Below are 19,971 nucleotides of genomic sequence, written 5' to 3'. Positions count from 1 at the left end.
CAAATGCTTTTTAAAAGTCTCATTTATTGTTTGCCTCTTATGATCCCACACTGCATAATCACACATTGAAAACTGCTCCTGCACAACTAAGGGAAGCCATTTACCAAAAAAAACAAAGACAGACAAACAAAAAAACCCACCAACTAGTACATGATGAATGCACAGCTTAGGTAAATTGCAGTTCCACTTTAAAAAAAAAAAAAAAACCAAAACAAAACCACACACTTGCATTGATTTCTTCTCCTATTTCTTCTGGTTAAAACCTAGCTCTGGAGACAGGGGGGGCTGTGTGTGTGTGTCTGAATCATCTTCCACTTTTAAGAGTTGCTCAAGCAATTATCACATTTGGTTCTTCCTCACAAAGCTTAGGCCACCACACACTCACAGTGAGGTTATGTGATGTATTCTACTGCTAACTCTACATTTCAAGCCACTGATCTACAAAATAAGCTTAAGCAATGTATTCATATAGACAAAAAACTCTTCCCCTACAAGCCCCACCTCTGCCCCCAACAATATAAGTAGAACTGAAAAAGCAGGTTGACTGGTAAGGTCAACATCAAATGACCTGCTTGCACCACAAGAGAGCTACCATACCCAACAGGATGAAAACACTTGCAGTAGGTACCCAAGTTTGCTATTAGTCTGCAAAGTAGCTGCATAATGTACTTACATGCACATACAGATGCTGAAAGCGGCGCTTCTGCAACAGTGGAAGGAAGAAGGTCAATTGTGATTGAGAGGAAGGTAATAATCAGCCAAAGCCAAGTAGGTAATTTAAATAATTAATCTTGACATCAACCTCAGAAGGCACACAACAGAATTTGAGACAGCTCAGTCAGCCTTCAAGGACTTGTACAATGACACGTTTCCTTCTTTTACGATACAGGGATAGTTCTTAAAAACATGGTTGAAGATGTGAACAACTTGCTTCCCTTTACTGGTTCCCCTACCAAGTCTTTTCAGATTACAGAGTACAAAAGTAAGATTATATACATATGAAGCGCAGCACATAAGTATTACATTATCTCAAAGAGCAGTATGAGAAATTATTCAATCTGGTTTTGGTCTTCTGACAAACCTCAATTAATATTGAAGGCTGACCTACCTTGACCTGTACTTTACAGCCACACTGAAGCATATGTATTCCCTCACACCATGACTACAACTCGTTTCAGATTAAATTCATCTTCCACAGAGGTCCTGACGACTGCAACACATCAGGCCAAACAGTATCCTGACTGACACAATCAGCATTTCTAAATAGCAGCAGCAATACAATACACAGGTTACTCAGAAGATGAAGGCATTTACTAGGTTTCTGGATTTTTGCATGAATGCCATGTTGCTTTCTATATTGATTATTTTTTTTTTAATGAATTTTAAGCTGTTTTACCATGGGCAAGAGTACTACTTTTCGAATGTCTTGGAACTTTGGGCTCTCCTAACACTACAACAGAAAGAAACTCATTTGAAATCATCTGAAAATTTGCAAATGAATTTGTAAGACTCATGCAAAAAGCCACTTGCAGCAGCCCACCATACACTAACAGGCACAAAGAATGGGAGTGGTTTCTATTAGTATAACCCATGCTTCCCCCCACCCCCCTAAAGTTCTCACATTCAATTATTACTTTTTTTTTTAATCAAGCTTATGATGTTACAGAGTGCAGTGTATCAGAGGAACCATTATCTGAAACAAGTTTTCAAACAAAACAGGCTTTCCCAAATCTTTTATGTAATAATTTCAACACAGACAGAGTAAGTATGTTTATTGTTTTACAGCAGAATGCCCCAATTTAAGAACAAAATTGCTAGATGTTCAGCTGTGCAAAATGGTACATAGTGCTTCAGTACGTGTGGAAAAGAACATGATTTGTTAGCAAGTACTTTCAAATATAATTTTATGGTCCTAGAAGATAGGACTTGAAACTGGAGACTGATCCACAGGCAAAACCATTTTTTCTGCCTGCATTGGACCCAGCCACTTTGGACCCAGAACCAACGACACTGATTTCTCATTGCTGGAAAAAAATAAAAATAAAAATCACCACACTGAATTGCCAGATTCAGTGCTTTTATGCATGTTAAGCAAGAAATGGATCAGTCCTCTATGCCAGTTTCTAGCCCCATCTGCCAATATCATCTGGCTTCGATAAATAAGACTCACAAGGATTTCTTGAAGGTCAATGGTCCATAATGGTAGTTATTCTACATGATCTGTTCAACTTGATTTCGGATACTAGTTAGGTTGTTTAAATGACTTTCTTGAATTCATCGTACAGCACAAGCACAAAAGCACCCCCCATGCCTCTGAGGACATTAGACCATGCACCCTTGAAGAAGGCCTTTCCTCCCTCATCCCTTGCTATCTTCCGCCAGCAGTCAATTGTTCCAGAGTACATGATATCAGCTGTAAAAAAAAAAAAACAGAGTAATTTTTAACTCCTATCATTGTATACAAGACACTTTTAGCAACTGCCCTGCTCCACCTCTCTAGTTACTTTTGTTATATCCGAAGCCACGTTTCAGGACTGTAACACAATACTCAGTTCAGGCAACAGAGAATCTTTTTATCTGCTTGCCTAATTGTAAAAAAAACTAAGTAAAAAAATAAGCAAGTGTTCTTTCTGGCAATGATACTGTCCTCCAATTGCCTTTACTTAATTTGTCAGTGCAAACAGGTTGTCCATTTCTCATCTCACATTCTATGAAGAACAGTCCTCAGAATAAATCCTGACAAACACCGTAAGTTATGGGCCCTGTTAGATTTCCTCATATTATTTAATCATAATACAACTTAAACCACACTTATGGAACAAGGAACCTGTAGGTACTGAAGGACAACCATTAGGAAAAAAGAACTCTACCTTGTTAATGCTGCTTAAAAGAGCTGCACAAATGAACAACCTACCTCCTTTGCGTCCCGACTGCATCATCATTCTACGCCGCACTGTATCAAAGGGATAGGAGACCACTCCAGCCACAGCAGTCACCGTCTGGGCAATCATCCAACTGATAACAATGTGAGTGTTTCTAGGATCTGGGAGCATGCCTGCAAGAAAAAGCCATCAATTCATTTTTTTTTATCTTGTACATCCTCCTCCAGTTCACTCACCGCACACGACAGCTATTATCCTAGAACTGTAGTATGAAACTACGTTGTAAAGTCATCTTTGAAGTTGCACCATGACACCACAAAAACCTTTAAGATGCTGAACAAGCTCTTTTTAGAAATGCCACTGTCCCTGTCAATTACATTAAACTGTAAGCTAGTATCAATGACCTCTATGCCCAAAGGTCATTGCCTTAACAAACAAATGCTCTGAAATGGCACTGCTCAATCCCATTCTGCTTAACACACTTGAATTGGTCTAATGTAACCACAGTGATGCACTGAACAACAAAGAACCTGTAATTGTGTATGGTTACCAACATGCTTTGATGGTAGTAGGGAGAACTCCCTTAGGGACAAGTACAACACCAGGAGTATTTGAAAGCAGCCTGCAGACATGAATACGAGCCTGTCTGAGTTCTGCCTCAAACACTGCAGTGTCACCAATGCTAGCACAGATATCCTCTTCCACTTCCATGCTCACATACTTTCTACAGCCAGACAGAGAATAACACCCAAGAACAGACACAAACAGATAATACAATTCCAGAAACAGTTTTATCAGATGTCCTCTGCAATTTTACCTTTTGCTGTATCATAGATTCCAAAGTAGGCAGCTCTATAGATGATGATGCCTTGGACAGAGACATTGAACCCTTGATACAAGCCACGTATACCATCAGACTTGGTGATTTTCACTAGACAGTCCCCTAGACCAGAGAATTCTCTGTCTGCGCCAGCTTTTCCGACGTCAGCAGCCAAACGGGTTCTTGCAAAATCCAAGGGGTAGACAAAGCAGAGGGAAGTGGCTCCTGCTGCGCCACCAGAAGCCAGGTTACCAGCAAAATACCTCCAGAATTGAGTGTGCTTGTCTACACCTCCCAAGAACACCTGCTTATACTTATCCTTGAAGGCAAAGTTGAGAGCTTGAGTTGGGAAGTATCTGATGACGTTAGCCAAGTTCCCTCGCCAGAAAGACAGCACTCCTTGTTCCTTTGGAATACGCACTACACAATCGATGATGCCCTTGTACTGCTTATCAGCGGCAATTTGCTTACTTGCATGTTGTACCTGCAAATAAAAAACAGGTATTTTGACTGTATGCCTTGGCACGCCTGCACTGCAGCTCACATCATGACACAAGGAGCTGTTAAACCTGAATGCCTGATGGCAGTTGTCCACAGAGATTAAGCTTCTGTTAACCATGATAAAGCAGTGGCGATAGCAAACTTCCAAGCAAGAGCTCCCATGTCAGTATGAATCTTAAGACTAAGAACTGTAATTTGCTTGTAATTCGTTGAAGATCAGAATTTGAGGATTAAGTTCATTTTTAAGAACTGAAAGGCCAGGGTTGTGGGGTTTTTTTAGGCACTGGAACGGGGTGCCCAGGGAAATAGTTGAGTCACCATCCCTGGAGGTATTTAAAGACATGCAAATGTGGCAGTCGAGGGCATGGTTTGGTGGCTGCCCTGCCACTATGCTAGGTTAACGGTTGGACTTGATGATCTTCCAAGATCTTTTCCAGCCAAAAAGGTGCAGTGATTCTACTACGCAGACACAAAACCAGGGAACGTATGTGGAGGAAGAATCATTGACACAGGTCTTGTATAATTATAAGAACTGGAAAAAGGCTTAAAATCGCTTCCCAGCTTCTTCAGAGCTCAGTACTTGCCAGAACAGGCAGGGGCAGCAGCGATAAAGGCCAAGCACAACACAAGCACGTCAAGAGCAGGGGTGCCTAGAGCCTATGGCCCGTACTGCGCGAAACGGGCCTACCGGCCGAGCGAGCCGCACTACACCGAGAGAACCTCCGTCAGCGGGGGAGGGGGTTGGGAACGGCGACCGCTCCCTCCGCCCAGGGCCGGCCGGAGCCCGCTCCCACCGGCGAAGGTCAGAGGAGTCACCTTGGGGCCCGGGGCCGCCCCGCCCGCCGTGCTCAGCCCCGGCCCGGCCCGGCCCCGCCCCGCCGCTGGGCCAATGCGCTGCCCGCCCGCGCCGCCGCGGGAAGGTCACCAAGATGGCGGCCGGCGGGCGGGCGCGCGCCCTCCCTCCCCCCTCCGCCGCGCGCCAGGAGCGGGGCGGCAGGAAGTGACACGGCGGCCGCCCCCTCGCCCCTCCCCCCCCCCCCGCCCCCCCCGCCTCGGGCCCCGCACCGCGGAACCGGCTGCCCGCCGGTGCCGGCGCCCCCCGCCCGCGGGGCCCCCCTGCGGCCGCCCTTTTGTTCCGCGAGGGCGGCGCCCGCCCGGCCCCTTCAGCCCCCTGCCCCGCTCCTCGCCCCCTCCCCCGGCCCGGCCCGGCCCGCTCGGGCCTGCGGGGGAATGCGACCGGCTGCCCCCCCCCCTCCCCCCGCTCCCGCCGAGCTCGGCCGCGCCGCTAACCTGCAGCAAGAGCTTGACCCGCTCGATGGGCGCCACCGCCGTCTTGCTGATGGCAGCGGCGACGCCGCCCGCCAGAAAGTCCTTGAGGAAGGAGATGGCCTGGTCCGCCATGTTCGCGCCGCGCCGGAGCCGCCGGGAAACAGACGCCGCTCGTGCTGGGGCCGAAAGGGCGGGACCGGCCCCGCGCAGCCGCTAAATGCCGGCGCTCGCCGGCCCCGCCCCCCTCGCCTCCCATTGGTCGAGCCCCCCGAGGGGGCGGGGCCGGGACGCCTCAGGGCGGCGGGGACGGCGCTTGGCCCCGCCCTTCTCGCGCGCTCCCGCCAGGGCGGCGCCAGGGCCGCAGCGGCGCGTCCCGCCGGGCTGGCGGGGCCGGGCTGGCGGGGCCGGCACCGGCACCGGCAGCTGCTGCTGCGAAGGGCGACAGGCCTCGCCTCTTCCCCAGCCCCACCCCCGCGGGGCGGGGCGGGGCGGCTGCCCCGGGGGCTGGCGCGGTCCGGCTCGGCCCCGCTCCGCCCGAGCCGCAGTAGGGCGTGCAGGTCACCGTTTATTTCCCCCCACAGCACCCGCCTTCTGAAGCGTTTCTGCCGCCGCTTTGTGCCGGTCTCGGGAGAGCGCCCCGGCCCCGGTGCGGGGTAAGGAGGCAGATCCCGCGGAAGCGGTGTGCCCCGCACGGCCCGGCCTGGGCAGCCTGGGGTTCTGCGCCTGCCTGGTCCTCCCGGCCATCGTCGGGCTTTTCTGTCGGTGGCTTCAGCTAATCCCAGACGAGGAAGCGCCGAAGAACCTCACAGCGGCTTCCGAGAGGGACTGAAGGGAAGCGCGGTCCCAGCTTCTTGTTCGGGTGCTCAAAGTTAAACGCTGTGAAAAGCTCTTCGCGGGGAATATAGTCAGGATCTAATAATTATCAATCTTGTGGATGGATATATTAGCAATCTGAATGGCATCTGGGATCTGATCAAGTTAAAACGTATTACAAAACACCACGTTCTTAGCAATCCTAGGGAAGAAAAGACATTCTCATTTCAAGACTTCATACACACAGACACTACTCTTTTTAAAAAAGAAGTCCTAAGGTAGCAAGACAATTTTCTGTCCAAGATTTTGATACCTAACTGAGATACTTTCAACAGACTGGATTTCTTAGGATGGATGCTTATGAACATGAGAGCTTCTGGCATGTGAGCTTTCTTCCTGCTGAAGCCCTGTACAGGTAACATGCTGGTTAGGGAATAAAGGTGCCTCAGCAGGGACTCGCAGCAGAGCCCCCGCTTCGTCTCTCTCAGTCAGTGATTTCTGCTTATTGTGTGCTGAAAGTGAAATTTTACTCCTACTGGCCAAACTTCGGTCTGAAATTACACCTATTCCTTCTAAATGCAAGTCTTGAAATTGCTCTGGCTGGAGGGCACTTCTAAATAAAGCCAAGTGTTTAAAAAAAAACAAACAGATGGCTGGTCAACCACAAAATGGCAGTAGCTGAGGTGCCTCAAATCACTGCTTACCCGTGTGTGTACTTCACAGGATTTCAAAATGAGAACGTTTCTCTCACGGGGCACGTTGTGAGAACAGATGTGCCGGGCACAGCCTTCATCTCTGGTGTAGTACTTTCTTTGTGAACATCGCAAGATACAAAGTAAATTGTGTGCTATTTTGTATTCTGAAACACATAGGGAGGTGACTCCTGCGCCCACAGAGGGTTAGGCATGTACAGGACCATATTTTGGATGTCGTTAATGAAAGGCTGTGGTGCGTATTCTCAGACAGGCACATACAGCTTTGTGTGGTATTTTTCTTTTAGAAAAAGCCCATAAATCAACGTGAATACTCTCATAGCACAACACAATATGTACAAGGCTGGGACCTTCTTTTTCTCTGTAAAATTTTATATTGAGAAAATAAATCTTTTCTGTTGAAAAAATTTTCTGTTGTCATACTCTGGGCACCTGAAATGTTGTCAGTTTGAAAAATGAAGGTGAAGCATGTGTAACTTTTGTGATGTGCAACTGTTCAGTCACTAATTGTCCTGTCCTCTTCATCTTGGGATCTCAGATGCATCTGACTGGGGGCAAATCCTTTTCATTTTAGCACCATGCTTTCTGTTCTTTATCTAATCTCATATTCTGCCATCCACTTTTGTAAGAGCTCACAAATTATGTAGGGCTGAAAAGGAGGAGGAGAATGTTCTTCAACCAAATGTGGTGCCTCCACATTTAATCTCCAATTATAATCACAGGTGAAATTTGTGCTTTTATACATCTGCCTTTTCCCAGAAACCTCACAGAAGGCAGAGGAGTGTCTTGACTCTTGAGAAGCTGCTGCTCCAGTTCTGTCTCTGATCTTGACTATGACGTTGCAGTAGCAGTTTTCAGACTTCATTAGGCAATGTTTATTTCCAGTGGAGAGTGTAACACAGAACACTAAAATGGATGGTGATTGAAGTAATGAAATGACATGTGCTTTTACCTCCCGAAACAGGGTCAAAGCAATGCGTGCTGGTCTAAAAACCAGACTATTCTAATTGCACCACGTATGAAGAAACTGACTTCTCAGCAACTTGCATGCTGCTGTACGACTGCTGACTTCTTTCTGAGGGTACTACAGGTGTTGCAAAGCCACAGTATCACTGCCATCAAATGATGCCAGCATCTTCTGATGTTATTCTACCCAAGTTCCAAATAAATGTAAGCAATCTCTCCCCCTTTAAAAAAGAAATTTCAGAAAGTAGACATAACATTTCTTGTTTATGATATTGAGGGGAAACTGAGAATGTATTTCCATATTTACAAAACATCAAACATGACTACAAACATCCAGATTTTACTACTAGATCCATTTATTTCTAGGTCTTAACACAGAGAATGACATCTAACAAGTTTCCTGTCAATCTGATGTTGACATCTGTGAACCCATGTTGTTCCAGTAAGCCTCGATATTCAAAGCCACTTCTCTCCTTTCCCTCTGTCTGCACAAGCATGTTCAAACACTGCAGCAGAGCTGTGCTCCTGCTCTTCTTCTCATCATCCAATACCATTTCAGCCAGCAAAATCCCACAGCCTAGTTTAAAAAGCAAATGCATGCAACAGTATTAACCCATGATCAGGCAAGATAATTCCTGCTACTGTATATAAAGGTGCAAAACTACAAGATGCAGGTGATTTCACTTCTCATTTCTGTATTTGCTGTTATTAAAGAATTTACACACTATTAAATGTATAATTTACTCCTCTTGCAGAACTCAGGAAATTCCCTTCCACACCGTGGAGGGATGAAACACAAGTCAAGTCATGCCTCTGTTTTCAGAGGAGGAGGGGATGGCTTCTGTAGTCTTGGCATGGGGGTTGTGGAGAAAAGGAAGAGAGGAATAGTTGTTACATCTCTTTGGGATATACTGTGCTTCACACTCATACATGCCACAAAACTGGATGGCAAGAATTACATAAGCAGGGAAGTCAATGTCATCCATTATTTCTGTAGGAACTGAGGTCTTTGTAGTGGGACTGAACAGAACTTAAACAATCCTGTAACACACATCCTCTTCTTCAGTCTTCAGACCCATGAGGGGAAAGGGAAGACACAAGTGGGCTACTGACAAAACCAGCACTGTTTTAATCATTGTCTTTTGGCCCTGCATATGTTGTGGTGGTTTATTTTGGCGTAGTGTGGATAGGAGGCCACCAACTTAGATCAAAATAGCATTTCACAGTGATTTTAGTGCTACTAAGTGCTGCGTAACATTGGTATCTTTCTGACCCTTAAGGCAATCTCCTCGGAGCCATTCCTACCAGCACACCTTAGACATTTAACAATTAATAAAAAGTAAAATAAATGTAACACGGCAGAGAAGAGACTGAGATCTGCAGATAAAATTGCTGGTTGAGACCTCAGTGTTAACTATCAGGAGTCATGAAAGATCTTCTGACCACTTATTAACAAGTTCCCTGCTTCTTCCCTGCATCAGCTACCTTACTAAATGCAAGTTCTAGCCTCCTACCCTGTGATGAACCAATGACACAGGTTTCCTTTGCAAAGAAAAAGGATTAGCCAAGCACTTCTGAGGTGAGCCTGAACCTACATTATCTCTCCAGGGGGATTTTTCTTCCCCTAATTCAGTCACCCATAAATGAGACAGCTGTATTTCGGCTAGCTGTCTTAAATATGCATTCTCCATTATTGAATGTGTAATCCCTGTTATTAGGAAAAGAAGGAAATTTCCTTTCAGAAAGACAAGAAGAATCATCTCTGCAAATGCCTGTTTTTCTACTGACCGGAGAGCTCAAGGTTACTAGATGATCTGAACACCTAATATGCAGGTATCTAAAGTTAGGGTGCTGAAGCCCAATTGTTATGATTCAGTGGTTTCTATTCCACCTCCCCATTCCTTTTGATCCTCCCTTGCCTTCAACAGAGGATTCTGGGAGTTGGTGCTCCTGGTTACACATCCAACATTACTAGGTAGAATAATGCAGGACTATAATTTCTATTACAGCTTTGGAAAATGATGTTCAAATTTTGTACAGCATGAAAGGATAACACAAATAGAATGGTCATTATAATTTGCCACAGAAAGTTATTTGGGACATCCAGACAATATCAGGGTAATCTGGAAAAACCCAATGTGGGAAGAACACCTTCAAAAATTAGACACGGTAAATTAAGCTAGTACAGGGAAATTTAAAAAAAAAATAAAAAAATATCTCTCTACAGTTAATGAATATTTACTAATGTAATTGAAATTTCTTCTTGAGAGGAATTGAAACAGAGCTAACTTTCAACCCTTTCAGGAAGCATACATACCTTGATGAAGAAATTTTGGCTCTGGTTTTATAGGTGATAAAAATTAATGGTCGCAACAGTCTTTTCTGGATTAGAAAGTAATTTAATCCAGATTATCATCGTTTAGAAGGACATAATGGGAGTAAAGTGCCAGCTCACAAAAACCATTGTTTTAAATCCCCCTCCCAAATACTTCCACTATCCAGGAGTCAGCTAAGACACGCAAAACTGAGAGCTCACACAAAGGGGTTTAGCTGTTAAATAGCTCTCCCTAAGATGTTGTGCTGGGTGACTCAGATGACATACCACCCTTCACTTCTGACTCTTCACTTTTTCAGGGACTGTAATAAGGTCAAATATTTATACAAAAAGGATTGAGCTAGGACAGCCAACCACGTTATGCCTCTTTCTTACAAATTTCTCTTTCTATCTTCCTCAAGGATTCTTACTGCAGTGCTCAATGAACAGATGCTGAAGTTCTTGTTTCTATTATTCACGTATCATTCTGTTAACCCCCACAATTCTCCACCTCATAAGATTGTTTTCTGTGCATCACATTTCCTCCAAAGTGTTGTTAAGGCAGAATGTGGATAAAAGACAGCCTCCTCAAGAATGCATAGCTGAATGTCAGTTCCCAAGGAGCAACACAAAACATACAGGCTTTATTGGCAGAATGTAATTTGGATTTTAAAACTTAACTACCTAATTTTTAATGTCTTGATTAGTAAATAGGCCCAAATTTTTTCTTAGTTATGTCTATTGCTTAGGAAGTCTTTTCAGTGTAACACCATTAAATCCAGTTCTTCCACCAGTCAGCAAAAGATGCCAGCTTTCTCCAGAGCAATTGAAAAAAACTAATGTGGATATTACAGAGAAGATACCTTTATAATTTTTAAGGTGACTGGGGTACAACAAACTATTAGAGAACAGCTTAGGCTGAAATGGACTGCAGGAGATCTCTAGTCCAACCCCCATCCAAAACAGGGCAGCTCTACAGTCAGCTCAGCTTGTCCAGGGCATTGTTCTCAGATCTTGAAATCCCCTAGGACAGAGATTCCACAACCTCTGCATAACCTGCTCCAGTTTGTCATTACCCCAAGAGTGCAAAGCTGTGGTGCACTACCACAGACACCATGCCTAAGGGACTAATTCTTAGTGTATAGAGTGTTGTGCTTTAATCACAGGGTACACTGAGGTTCTGTGGTAGCCAAGCACATTAGACAGTTCCACAGCACTTAGAGGCACAGTTTTAAAGTCTCTGACAGTCACAGGTGTGCCAGCTTTAGGATTGAAGTTTTCTGACTCTTCAACAGTTTCTAGCAGCTTCATGAACAGCATTACAAACTTTATGAATTGGTATGAGATGAGAAACATTTGATGACAGGAATGTTTCCCTCAAAATACAAGCTTGTTAAGCATAATGGCAAATTTCATGTCAATATGGAAAAGAAACTTATTTTAAAGTTAATCTTCTTAAAATATTTTGCCTTGATGTCTGTACAGATGAAATTAGTCAAATTTCCATTTGTAAGAATCTTCTGCTAAGAATTTTAAGCCCTAATGTAGTAGAAGTCTTAACATTTCCCTGATTTTGTGCAGCTGAAATGCTCTGTAGTAAGCATGTTTCTCATCATTAATTGAATCACTATAGCACTTTCACTTAACTCAGTGCTCAAAGAGTAAAGTAACTTTTGATTAAGTAACATAAGACAGAGTCTACCAGGCTGATCCAACTCTTGAGGTTGCTCATCAACTCTTTAATTTGCTGAGGCTGGTGATTCAGCACAGGCACAGCCTCTTTCACACTGGCTGACTTGGTATTATTACTATAGAGGTGTGACAGGCAAGAAACTCACAGCTGATAAAGAAGAAAGCTAGTTTGAAAGTGCAGCTTTAATCTCCAGGAGGGCTTCCACTGCAAAATACACTTTCAATAGAAAAAAATATCAATGAAGTATTAGAAAATTTATTAGAAGAGGTGACATTAGTGATAAATTACTTGAAGAGAAGGGATACAGTATGTACTTCTCCAACCAAAAGACTGGAACACAAAGAAACTTGTATTTTTAATTTTCATAAGAGAATTTATACATAAATCCTAAAACACATCTCAAGTAATGAGACAGAAGGCATATATGGCCATTTAACCATATTCAGAAAAACATGAGATGGATAGGAGCAGCCCACAACTGCAACCTGTATACACACTGTAGTACATACTGTGGCTGGAGGTCAGAGACTCTCAGGTTTCTCTGTGGTATTACAGCTGCTGCAGGAACATGTTCAAACTTTGTCCTACTTTTGCCTGTGTAAAAAGTGCTTAAAGAAGGGTATCTTGAGGGGTTTTTGAGTAAAGCTCCACAGAAAAGTGAAAAACACAACCAGCATCCCTGAATTCATGCAGATGGTTCAGTATCCATTTTTGTTTCCATTTCCAATAAAGACGAGTAGTAACCACTGAATACACTGACTAGGGAGAATTCTCTTTAAGGCCCAAGAAAACTAAGGTATTAAAGTGGCTCATAAAAGCTTGTAGTTTTAACTTGCCATACTATACAGCTGTGTCCAGTCTAAACTTCATACAGTCTGCAAACTAGCCAAAAGAACTGGACATGAAAGTATTAAGTACACAGGAGTTTTGGCCTGCCCCTGACACTTCATAAATGCATAAAACTCACTCCTGCAGAAGTGGCAAGTCCAATTTTTATTCAAAGCCTGTAACAACTATACTTCAGATAAAGGATCAAAATTATTCTAAATGCATAGTACATGCTGGTTGATAGTGGGTATATTGCACAAGTGTTGTAAAACATCATTACAGTTTGCTTCTGGGCACACTACAGTGACAAATTCTTCTTGAAGCACAAAACAGCATCTAGTAAGTTTCCTGTGATCTTAATTTGTACATTTGTGAATCCATATTTCTCCAGTAGCTGTTTATATTCCGAGCCACTTCTCTGCTTGCCTTCAGTCATACTGAGGGACTGTAGTACAGCTCTAGGAGGGTGCATCTTCCGTTCATCAAGCACAATTTCTGCCACTAGCAAGGCACTTCCTGCATTTCCAAAACAACCAAAAGTGGTTCAGTAAAGTATTTCTGGCTTCAAGTTTTTAGTGTTTTGTTCAGAAACATTTAGAGAGGTCCCTCAGACTAGTATTTTAACAGTCTTCAGTAGAAATCAGTGACTGAACTCCACTTTCAGTAATCTCTTCCTGGAAGCAACCATTAATTATTAAAAGGAAGGGGAAATTTAGAGCACTGTCTCCATTACAGAAAACAGAAAAGTTCAGATCATTTCCTGCCAATGCCAAGTTTAAACTCAGCCTTGTTTCCATTTGAACCAAGCAACTTCTGTAAGCAACTGTCATACACCAATCTTCACAAAAGATTAACACAGTCACCCACAATTTTCATCCGTAATTTATAAACAGGATTATGCTTTATGGCTTAGATCTAATTTTGACTGCTCTCCTATGAAACCAACTTCAGAACTTCAGTTAATCCTGTTGGATTAAGGAATTACTTCATTTTAGCAGTCAGGCTTTTCTGCTTTTTGTCTTCTCCTTTGATCTTTCATACTGTCCAAATATGAGTTAACAGTGTGCCCTCGCAGCCAAGAGGGCCAACCATGCCCTTGGGTGCATCAAGCACAGTCAAGGGAGGTGACTGTGCCACCCTACACTGCACTGATACAGACCTACCTTGAGTACTGTGTGCAGTTTTGGGCACCTCAATATAATAAAGGCAAACTATTCAAGTATGTCCAGAGGTGGGTGACCAAGATGGTGAAAGGCCTTGAGGGCCAGACTTATGAGGAGCAGCTGAGGTCATTTGGTTTGTTCAGCTTGGAGAGGGCTGAGGGATGACCTCATCACAGCCTACAATTTCCTCAAGGGGGGCAATGGAAGAGGAGGTGCTGATCTCTTTCTGGTGATCAATGATAGGACATTAGGAAATGTACTGAAGCTGCATCAGGGGAAGTTCAGGGCAGACAACAGGAGAAGGTTCTTCATTGACAGGGTTGTCAGTCCCTGGAACAGGCTCCCTAAGGAAAGTGGTCACAGCACCAAGCCTATCAGAGTTCAAGGAGCATCTGGATGACATAGCCACATGGTTTAGTTTTAGGTAGTTCTGTGAGAAGGGAGTTGGACTTGATCCTTAGGGTTCCCTTCTAACTTGACATATTCTGAGAGTTTATGATTCAAATGTAGAAGGAAGAAGCAGCTACATATTTCTAATGAAATCTGTGCATAAAGTAGTGCTGAACTCCAGTGAGACAGCAAAGTGATAGCAAAATAAACTGCTTCTTCTTGATTCACTTAAAGGAACTTTACTTAGACTATCTGTATGTATAGAAATAAGCATGTGCTTAGTTATTTGATTATACTAGACTTGGTAAGAAAGACTGGGCAAGGCAGAGATAGGGGTGATGACAAAGTTGTATGTGAAGTCTGCAACTACAGTAAGGGCTTATTTTATATAGTTTTATTAGCAACTTAGTTTCCTTTTTTTCTTAGTAGGTATTACCATAATGCAAGCATAGGCATTCAAGCAAAGGCTATTATGATTGGAAACTTCTTATGATTACTCATTATGTTTATACATTAACATGCACTTTTAAGCCTACAAGATGAAAAAAACTTACCCGGTTTGCAAACAGCTGATACCTTGCTTAACAGTACATGTATCTTTTCATCAGGCCAGTCATGAAGAACACGTGAAAGGATGTAAAGATCTGCTTCTGGAAGGTTATCCTTGAAGAAGTCACCTGTTGGAAAGCACAACTAGCACATTCCTACAGAAACCACAGAGTACATTCTTGCAAAATGAAATAAAACTATTGCAGAGGAACTAGGAGCTTCAGCATAGGTAAAGAAAGAAACAAGAATGAACAGGTATAGGGATGCACTGATTTACAGATAAAGGAAGTGTAGTTAAAGAAAAGAACACAGATAAGAATACTGTAACAAAAATGGAGAGAAAGCCTACAGCGAAGAAAGTCCTTTCTAGCCACCATGTTGATCTTGCCTAGAAAAGAAAAGCCTGAGGCATGGACATGCAGCCTCTACTGCCAGTGGTACTGAAAAATGACCAATTCATACTTTATTTGTCCATGCTCTCCAACCATAGCCAATTTGTCTTTATCCCCACAGGCCTGAGAAATATGTCTCCAGTTAGCATGGGTGAGCCTACATTGCCTTAAGACACACATTTGGGGTAGAAGCAGGGTGGCACACCATTTTCTGCAACAAAAGGGCCTACTCTGTGCTCCCAGGTGACAAAAATAAGACAAAATGTGTTACATGTACCTGATACAAATGTGACTGGAGCTGTGTGTTGTCCTGAAGGCTCGAAGTAAGAGGTGTTTGCAATGACTTCTGGAAGGTCAAATACTGTGACCTTGAGATTTGGATATATTTGTACTAACTCATGAGCCAGAGCTCCAGTGCAACCTGTTGAAAGTTTAATAAGAAAATAAATCAAGTCTCTTCTCTCAGCATTTGCAGACACTTTTAAAGGCAAGGCTGTATAGAACATTAAAATAGAGACATCAAATCAGAATTAGAGGTAAACAGTCAGCTCCACAATTAACATGGACAATAGCACTTCCTGGTGGATACAGCAATGCTTTAAAGCTTGGGGAATGCAGGCATGACTCCTTACAGTCATGGAATTGCTAATATGACCTTTGATACCAGTACCTCAGGGTTCTTTTGGGAGTAGAAAACATTATGAAAGGGCAGGGACACGTAGCCTGTAGATGAAGAGCACTAGAACTATTTACCATTTACAAAGCCTTGGTATCTGAGGCTTGACAAATACTCTCCAGCATGGTATAGGATAGGGATGGTAAAGTCTTGCAGTCACTGCACAAATGGCAAATGTTGCATCACTATTGTCTTAATTCCTTTGACATGCTGTCTACCTTGTCAGGCACTAAGTAAATGCTTCTTCCTTCAGTAGGTCTCCCTGTGCTATAACATTCCCTCTGTGCTACTCCAAGCACAGGGCAAAAAAGGACACTAACAAGAAGAGTTTCTTCAGGTCTTCAACATTTTGGTGGTCATCTTAGATATTAATAACTAAAACAACACACAACTCAAACCCATTCTAAAATAATAAAGCCTTTTTTTTCTAGCAGTGCAGTGTTTCAAGTTTGATATCCCAATATAGAAGGATTAAAATAGAAATCCTTCATTGCTTGAGAAAAACTTGGGACATGCCAAAGGACAGCAACAGCACAATTGAAAATGGAGCTCCCAACCCAATATTCTTTCAGCTGAGCCACTGCAGTCAGTCCTTCTATTTTAACATCATAAGACTAGAAAAATAAAAGTAGGTGATATTACTGCAGTTATAGTAAAAAATAGACATATGTTTTAAGTAAGAAAACATAGAACTGAAATCGAGCTTTTGCCTTTAACTGTTACACAAGTTCAATTACAGGCAATACCTCCTAAATCACAAGCAGATTTAAACTGTGAAAGATCAAATGCTGTAGCCACATCTCTTGCTGTCAGGTGGGCAATGCTGTGCATGGCAGCCATGAAACGTTGTGTCACCTCCTGGCTGTGATAATAGTCCTAAAAAGGAAAAAAAGCAGAGTAACTGAATTTTATTTTCATTATTTAAAACTATGTACTTCAAAGGCAGTGGGTGCACACCATTAATATTAGAATTCTAAAACTAAAAGATTAGGTAAAAATGCCATTGATTAGTTGCTCATCCAAGTTTTTTGCTGTTTCACTGCACAATAAGCAGATTTTTCCATCCTCTCCAAAATTATGATCACACAGACTTTTTTTGCAGTGTCTCAAAGGACATACACTTGGGTGGTTGGAACCTGGTGTTGGTGATGTCCCAAGAGCTGTTAAATTCAACACTTCTGCCCACTGCAGCCAGAGCACCATAGCAGGAAAAAAAAGCGGTAATCTGAAAAGTGCTTTTAAAGAAATACTGTACACCTTTGATCTACATTTACTAACACACGTGCACCACGGCAAGATGTCTCCAGATTTTGAACTGTTCAAAAGGACAGATTGAGTTTTCCTTTCAGTCTCTTAAAGTGTTCCTTCTTCATTATATACTCAGCAATTGCTTTCATTTAATTCAGACATTTATTCTCCCATGGTAGGGAAAATAACTAGACAATTGGACCATAAGTTAAACCAGAAATATTATAGCTCATACTGGGTTTTTTGATTAGGTGAGAAGCAAGCATTTGGTACCAGAACCTCAAGCCTTTGCCTTTGAAACGATACAAAAGCATGAAGCCCTTTATGTCTCACTTTCATACAGACATCAGTAGTTAAATCTGGCTTTACAACTACCACGAAGTGGAAGGATCTCCAGACTGTAACATGCATAATGCCACAGGCAGCCCATATACTGTGCTTTGACGTACTATCCTGTACACATATGGAGCCCAGGCCTGAACTGGTACTGACTCCTGCCACAAGCATCACTCAAGCTGGTACTCCAGGTGTTTCATAGAGGGTGAGGTCCACACCACCTACATTAAAACACTTTATTTAAGCATCTATTGCAACAGCTAGCCTGGAGCAGAGTATCTGAACACCCTTTAAAATAGCCTTGAAAGGATTCCTAGAAGAGGTTCTGTCCAGTAATCTCAGTACTAACACTAGTCTAAACAGGACCTTTTTAAGTCTTCAAAAGCCCTTCCTTCCAGCAACTGTGTATGAGGGATGTAGACATATCCTTTAAGAGACTGGCTTTGTCATAATTTAGAAGCTAATTTATATTAAGAGCCTCAGGATGTGGTCTGAAGTATACCTTAAGCCAGGACTGCTGTCAGAGATGAAGTCCTGACATCTTCTGCTCACTCTACTAGTCCTCTCCTGAAAACAGGCACAAATATTTATGCCTCCAACCTGCTTCACCAGGTGGATAACTGACAAGCTAAGCTAGTTATAAACGTAAGTGGTTCTCCACTCTGAACACATCCACCTTGGTTAGCACTGGAAAAGGAACACTACAGAGATGGAAAGAGACAGAAGAAAGAATTACAATTCTTATCAGCAATATGTACCAGCTTGAAGCATATACAAAACTGCAAAACTTCAGAAAAGAGACTGGAACCCTTCTCCACTGCATCAACACAAAGCGACTTCAAAACCAGCTGATTACACAGCCAGCAAAGGCTGAACTAGAAGCACATCAGTGCCAAGTGATAGGCATCCAATACGGAAAGAGTGCAAGCATGACAAGGTACTATCCGGTGTTATAAAAAGGACACAAATGTAAATTAAGCAGGCTCAGAGGTTGTTCTGAGAGTGTGTTAGCTGGATGGGCAACATTTTAGCCAGAGAATTTTAATCAACACTCAAATTACCCAGTATATTCTGTGATTGCTCCAGCACTTTAGAGCCTAAAGTTAGATAGAACAGAAGTCTGAGTTGCAGTGTTTCTACCATTTCTGAGACTTAACAGATTTCTTAGACAGCTAAACCATTTGCAGTTCTGGGCTACTCACAGCTAGTTTTGATACAAATAAGAGTTTACATTACCTTAAATAAATCCTCTGCTTTCTTTCCAAAAGCTCGATGGTTCTGCCTGCTGCCTTCCCTGACAGCAGACTCCAAGTTTGTGAACAGAGGCCAAAGGTGGTCATTAGAGTGGATAATGTAGCCATGAAGTGAGCATTCACCATCTGAGGTCAGGTAGATATTTGCTGAATCTGTATTACTGTACCCTTATGGGAAGAAAGCAATTGTAACCAGCTTTGTTTAATTACTTTACAACTGAAGTTTAACAACTGAACAGGATTTCCTGTGTAACTCTTTACTTACCAAATCCTGATCTTGGGACCGTATTATTTTTTGTGCAAAGATCTCTGAAATAATTCTAAAGGTCTTCTCATCCTTAAGGGAGCAGTTACTTTGTTTATAAATAGAATTTAGATGCTGGAGAATATATATATATATGCATAAATTTTTTACTATTATTTTTTAAACCAGAGTACCTCAGCTACACCCCTGATATACTGGGGAGAGTATTCTACGTTCATCATTCCTCACTGCATTTTTCTTTAGATTATGGCTTCTCCTTACCTTAAACTCAAGCCTTCTTCAGTATGTTTTGCTTTTAGGGCTTTATCCTTGTTTTTATCCTCTAACAGGGTTGAAAACCTCCTTTATTTCCTTTTCTTGGCACTTGACCATTTCAAGTTGTACTATGCAAATTATGCATATGGAAACATGTAACTACATAGTGCAGACTGAAAAAGTTAATCCTGACTTGCTCACCTTCATACACCTTCAAGCATCATTCCAGTTAGGGGAACAAAATTAAAGCTGCTGTCCAGAACTCTTGTCATTAAACCCCTTATTCTCTGCTGAAGACTGCAACTCTGCATTGCTGCAGCAGGAAACGGAATTTGGTCCTTATTTTAAATAGGATAGAATCATTTAGGTTGAAAAAGACTTTTAAGATCAGAGTTCAACTATTAACCTAGCACCGCCAAGTCCACCACTAAACTATATATGTCCCTTATGCACCACATCTATATGTCTTCTAAATACCCACAGGGATGGTGACTTCACCACTTCCCTAGATAGCCTGGTTCCAGTGCCTGACAACTCTTTCAGTGAATAATTTTTTCCTAACATCCACTCTAAATGTTGCATGGAACAACTTGAGGCCATTTCCTCTGAATCCTGTCACCAATTACTTGGAAGAGGGGACCAACC

General features: G+C 42.7%; 2 protein-coding genes across 5 annotated transcripts in view; both read right to left on the bottom strand.

The window, feature by feature from the left end:
• Positions 1-4: 4 nt before the first annotated feature.
• SLC25A6 (solute carrier family 25 member 6) lies at positions 5-5,683 on the bottom strand. Its single transcript, XM_051636705.1, has 4 exons — positions 5,494-5,683; positions 3,700-4,186; positions 2,915-3,055; positions 5-2,413 (listed from the first exon to the last, which is right to left on the bottom strand). Exons 1-4 carry the CDS (start codon positions 5,602-5,604, stop codon positions 2,256-2,258), a joined length of 897 nt encoding a protein of 298 aa, XP_051492665.1. The 5' UTR covers positions 5,605-5,683; the 3' UTR covers positions 5-2,255.
• A 2,619-nt stretch (positions 5,684-8,302) lies between these two features.
• The window catches only part of ASMTL (acetylserotonin O-methyltransferase like), a 28,573-nt gene continuing 16,904 nt past the window's right edge, over positions 8,303-19,971 (bottom strand). Inside the window, exons 9-14 of one of the 4 annotated variants that reach the window (XM_051636600.1) lie at positions 18,790-18,974; positions 18,615-18,650; positions 16,716-16,845; positions 15,571-15,714; positions 14,907-15,029; positions 8,303-8,541 (exon numbers count right to left, since the gene is read on the bottom strand). In XM_051636600.1, the coding sequence (XP_051492560.1) occupies positions 8,327-8,541; positions 14,907-15,029; positions 15,571-15,714; positions 16,716-16,845; positions 18,615-18,650; positions 18,790-18,974 (833 nt within the window). In that variant the 3' untranslated portion in view covers positions 8,303-8,326. Of the gene's footprint in view, positions 8,542-12,135; positions 13,316-14,906; positions 15,030-15,570; positions 15,715-16,715; positions 16,846-18,614; positions 18,651-18,789; positions 18,975-19,971 lie in introns of those variants that run through there. The other 3 variants (XM_051636592.1, XM_051636620.1, XM_051636610.1) reach the window with 3 other exon arrangements.

The sequence above is a fragment of the Apus apus genome, chromosome 1 (genome assembly GCF_020740795.1).
Source record: "Apus apus isolate bApuApu2 chromosome 1, bApuApu2.pri.cur, whole genome shotgun sequence".
NCBI lineage: Eukaryota > Metazoa > Chordata > Aves > Apodiformes > Apodidae > Apus > Apus apus.
Note: the sequence above shows the minus strand (reverse complement) of the source record. Positions and strands in the feature narration are given on the sequence as shown.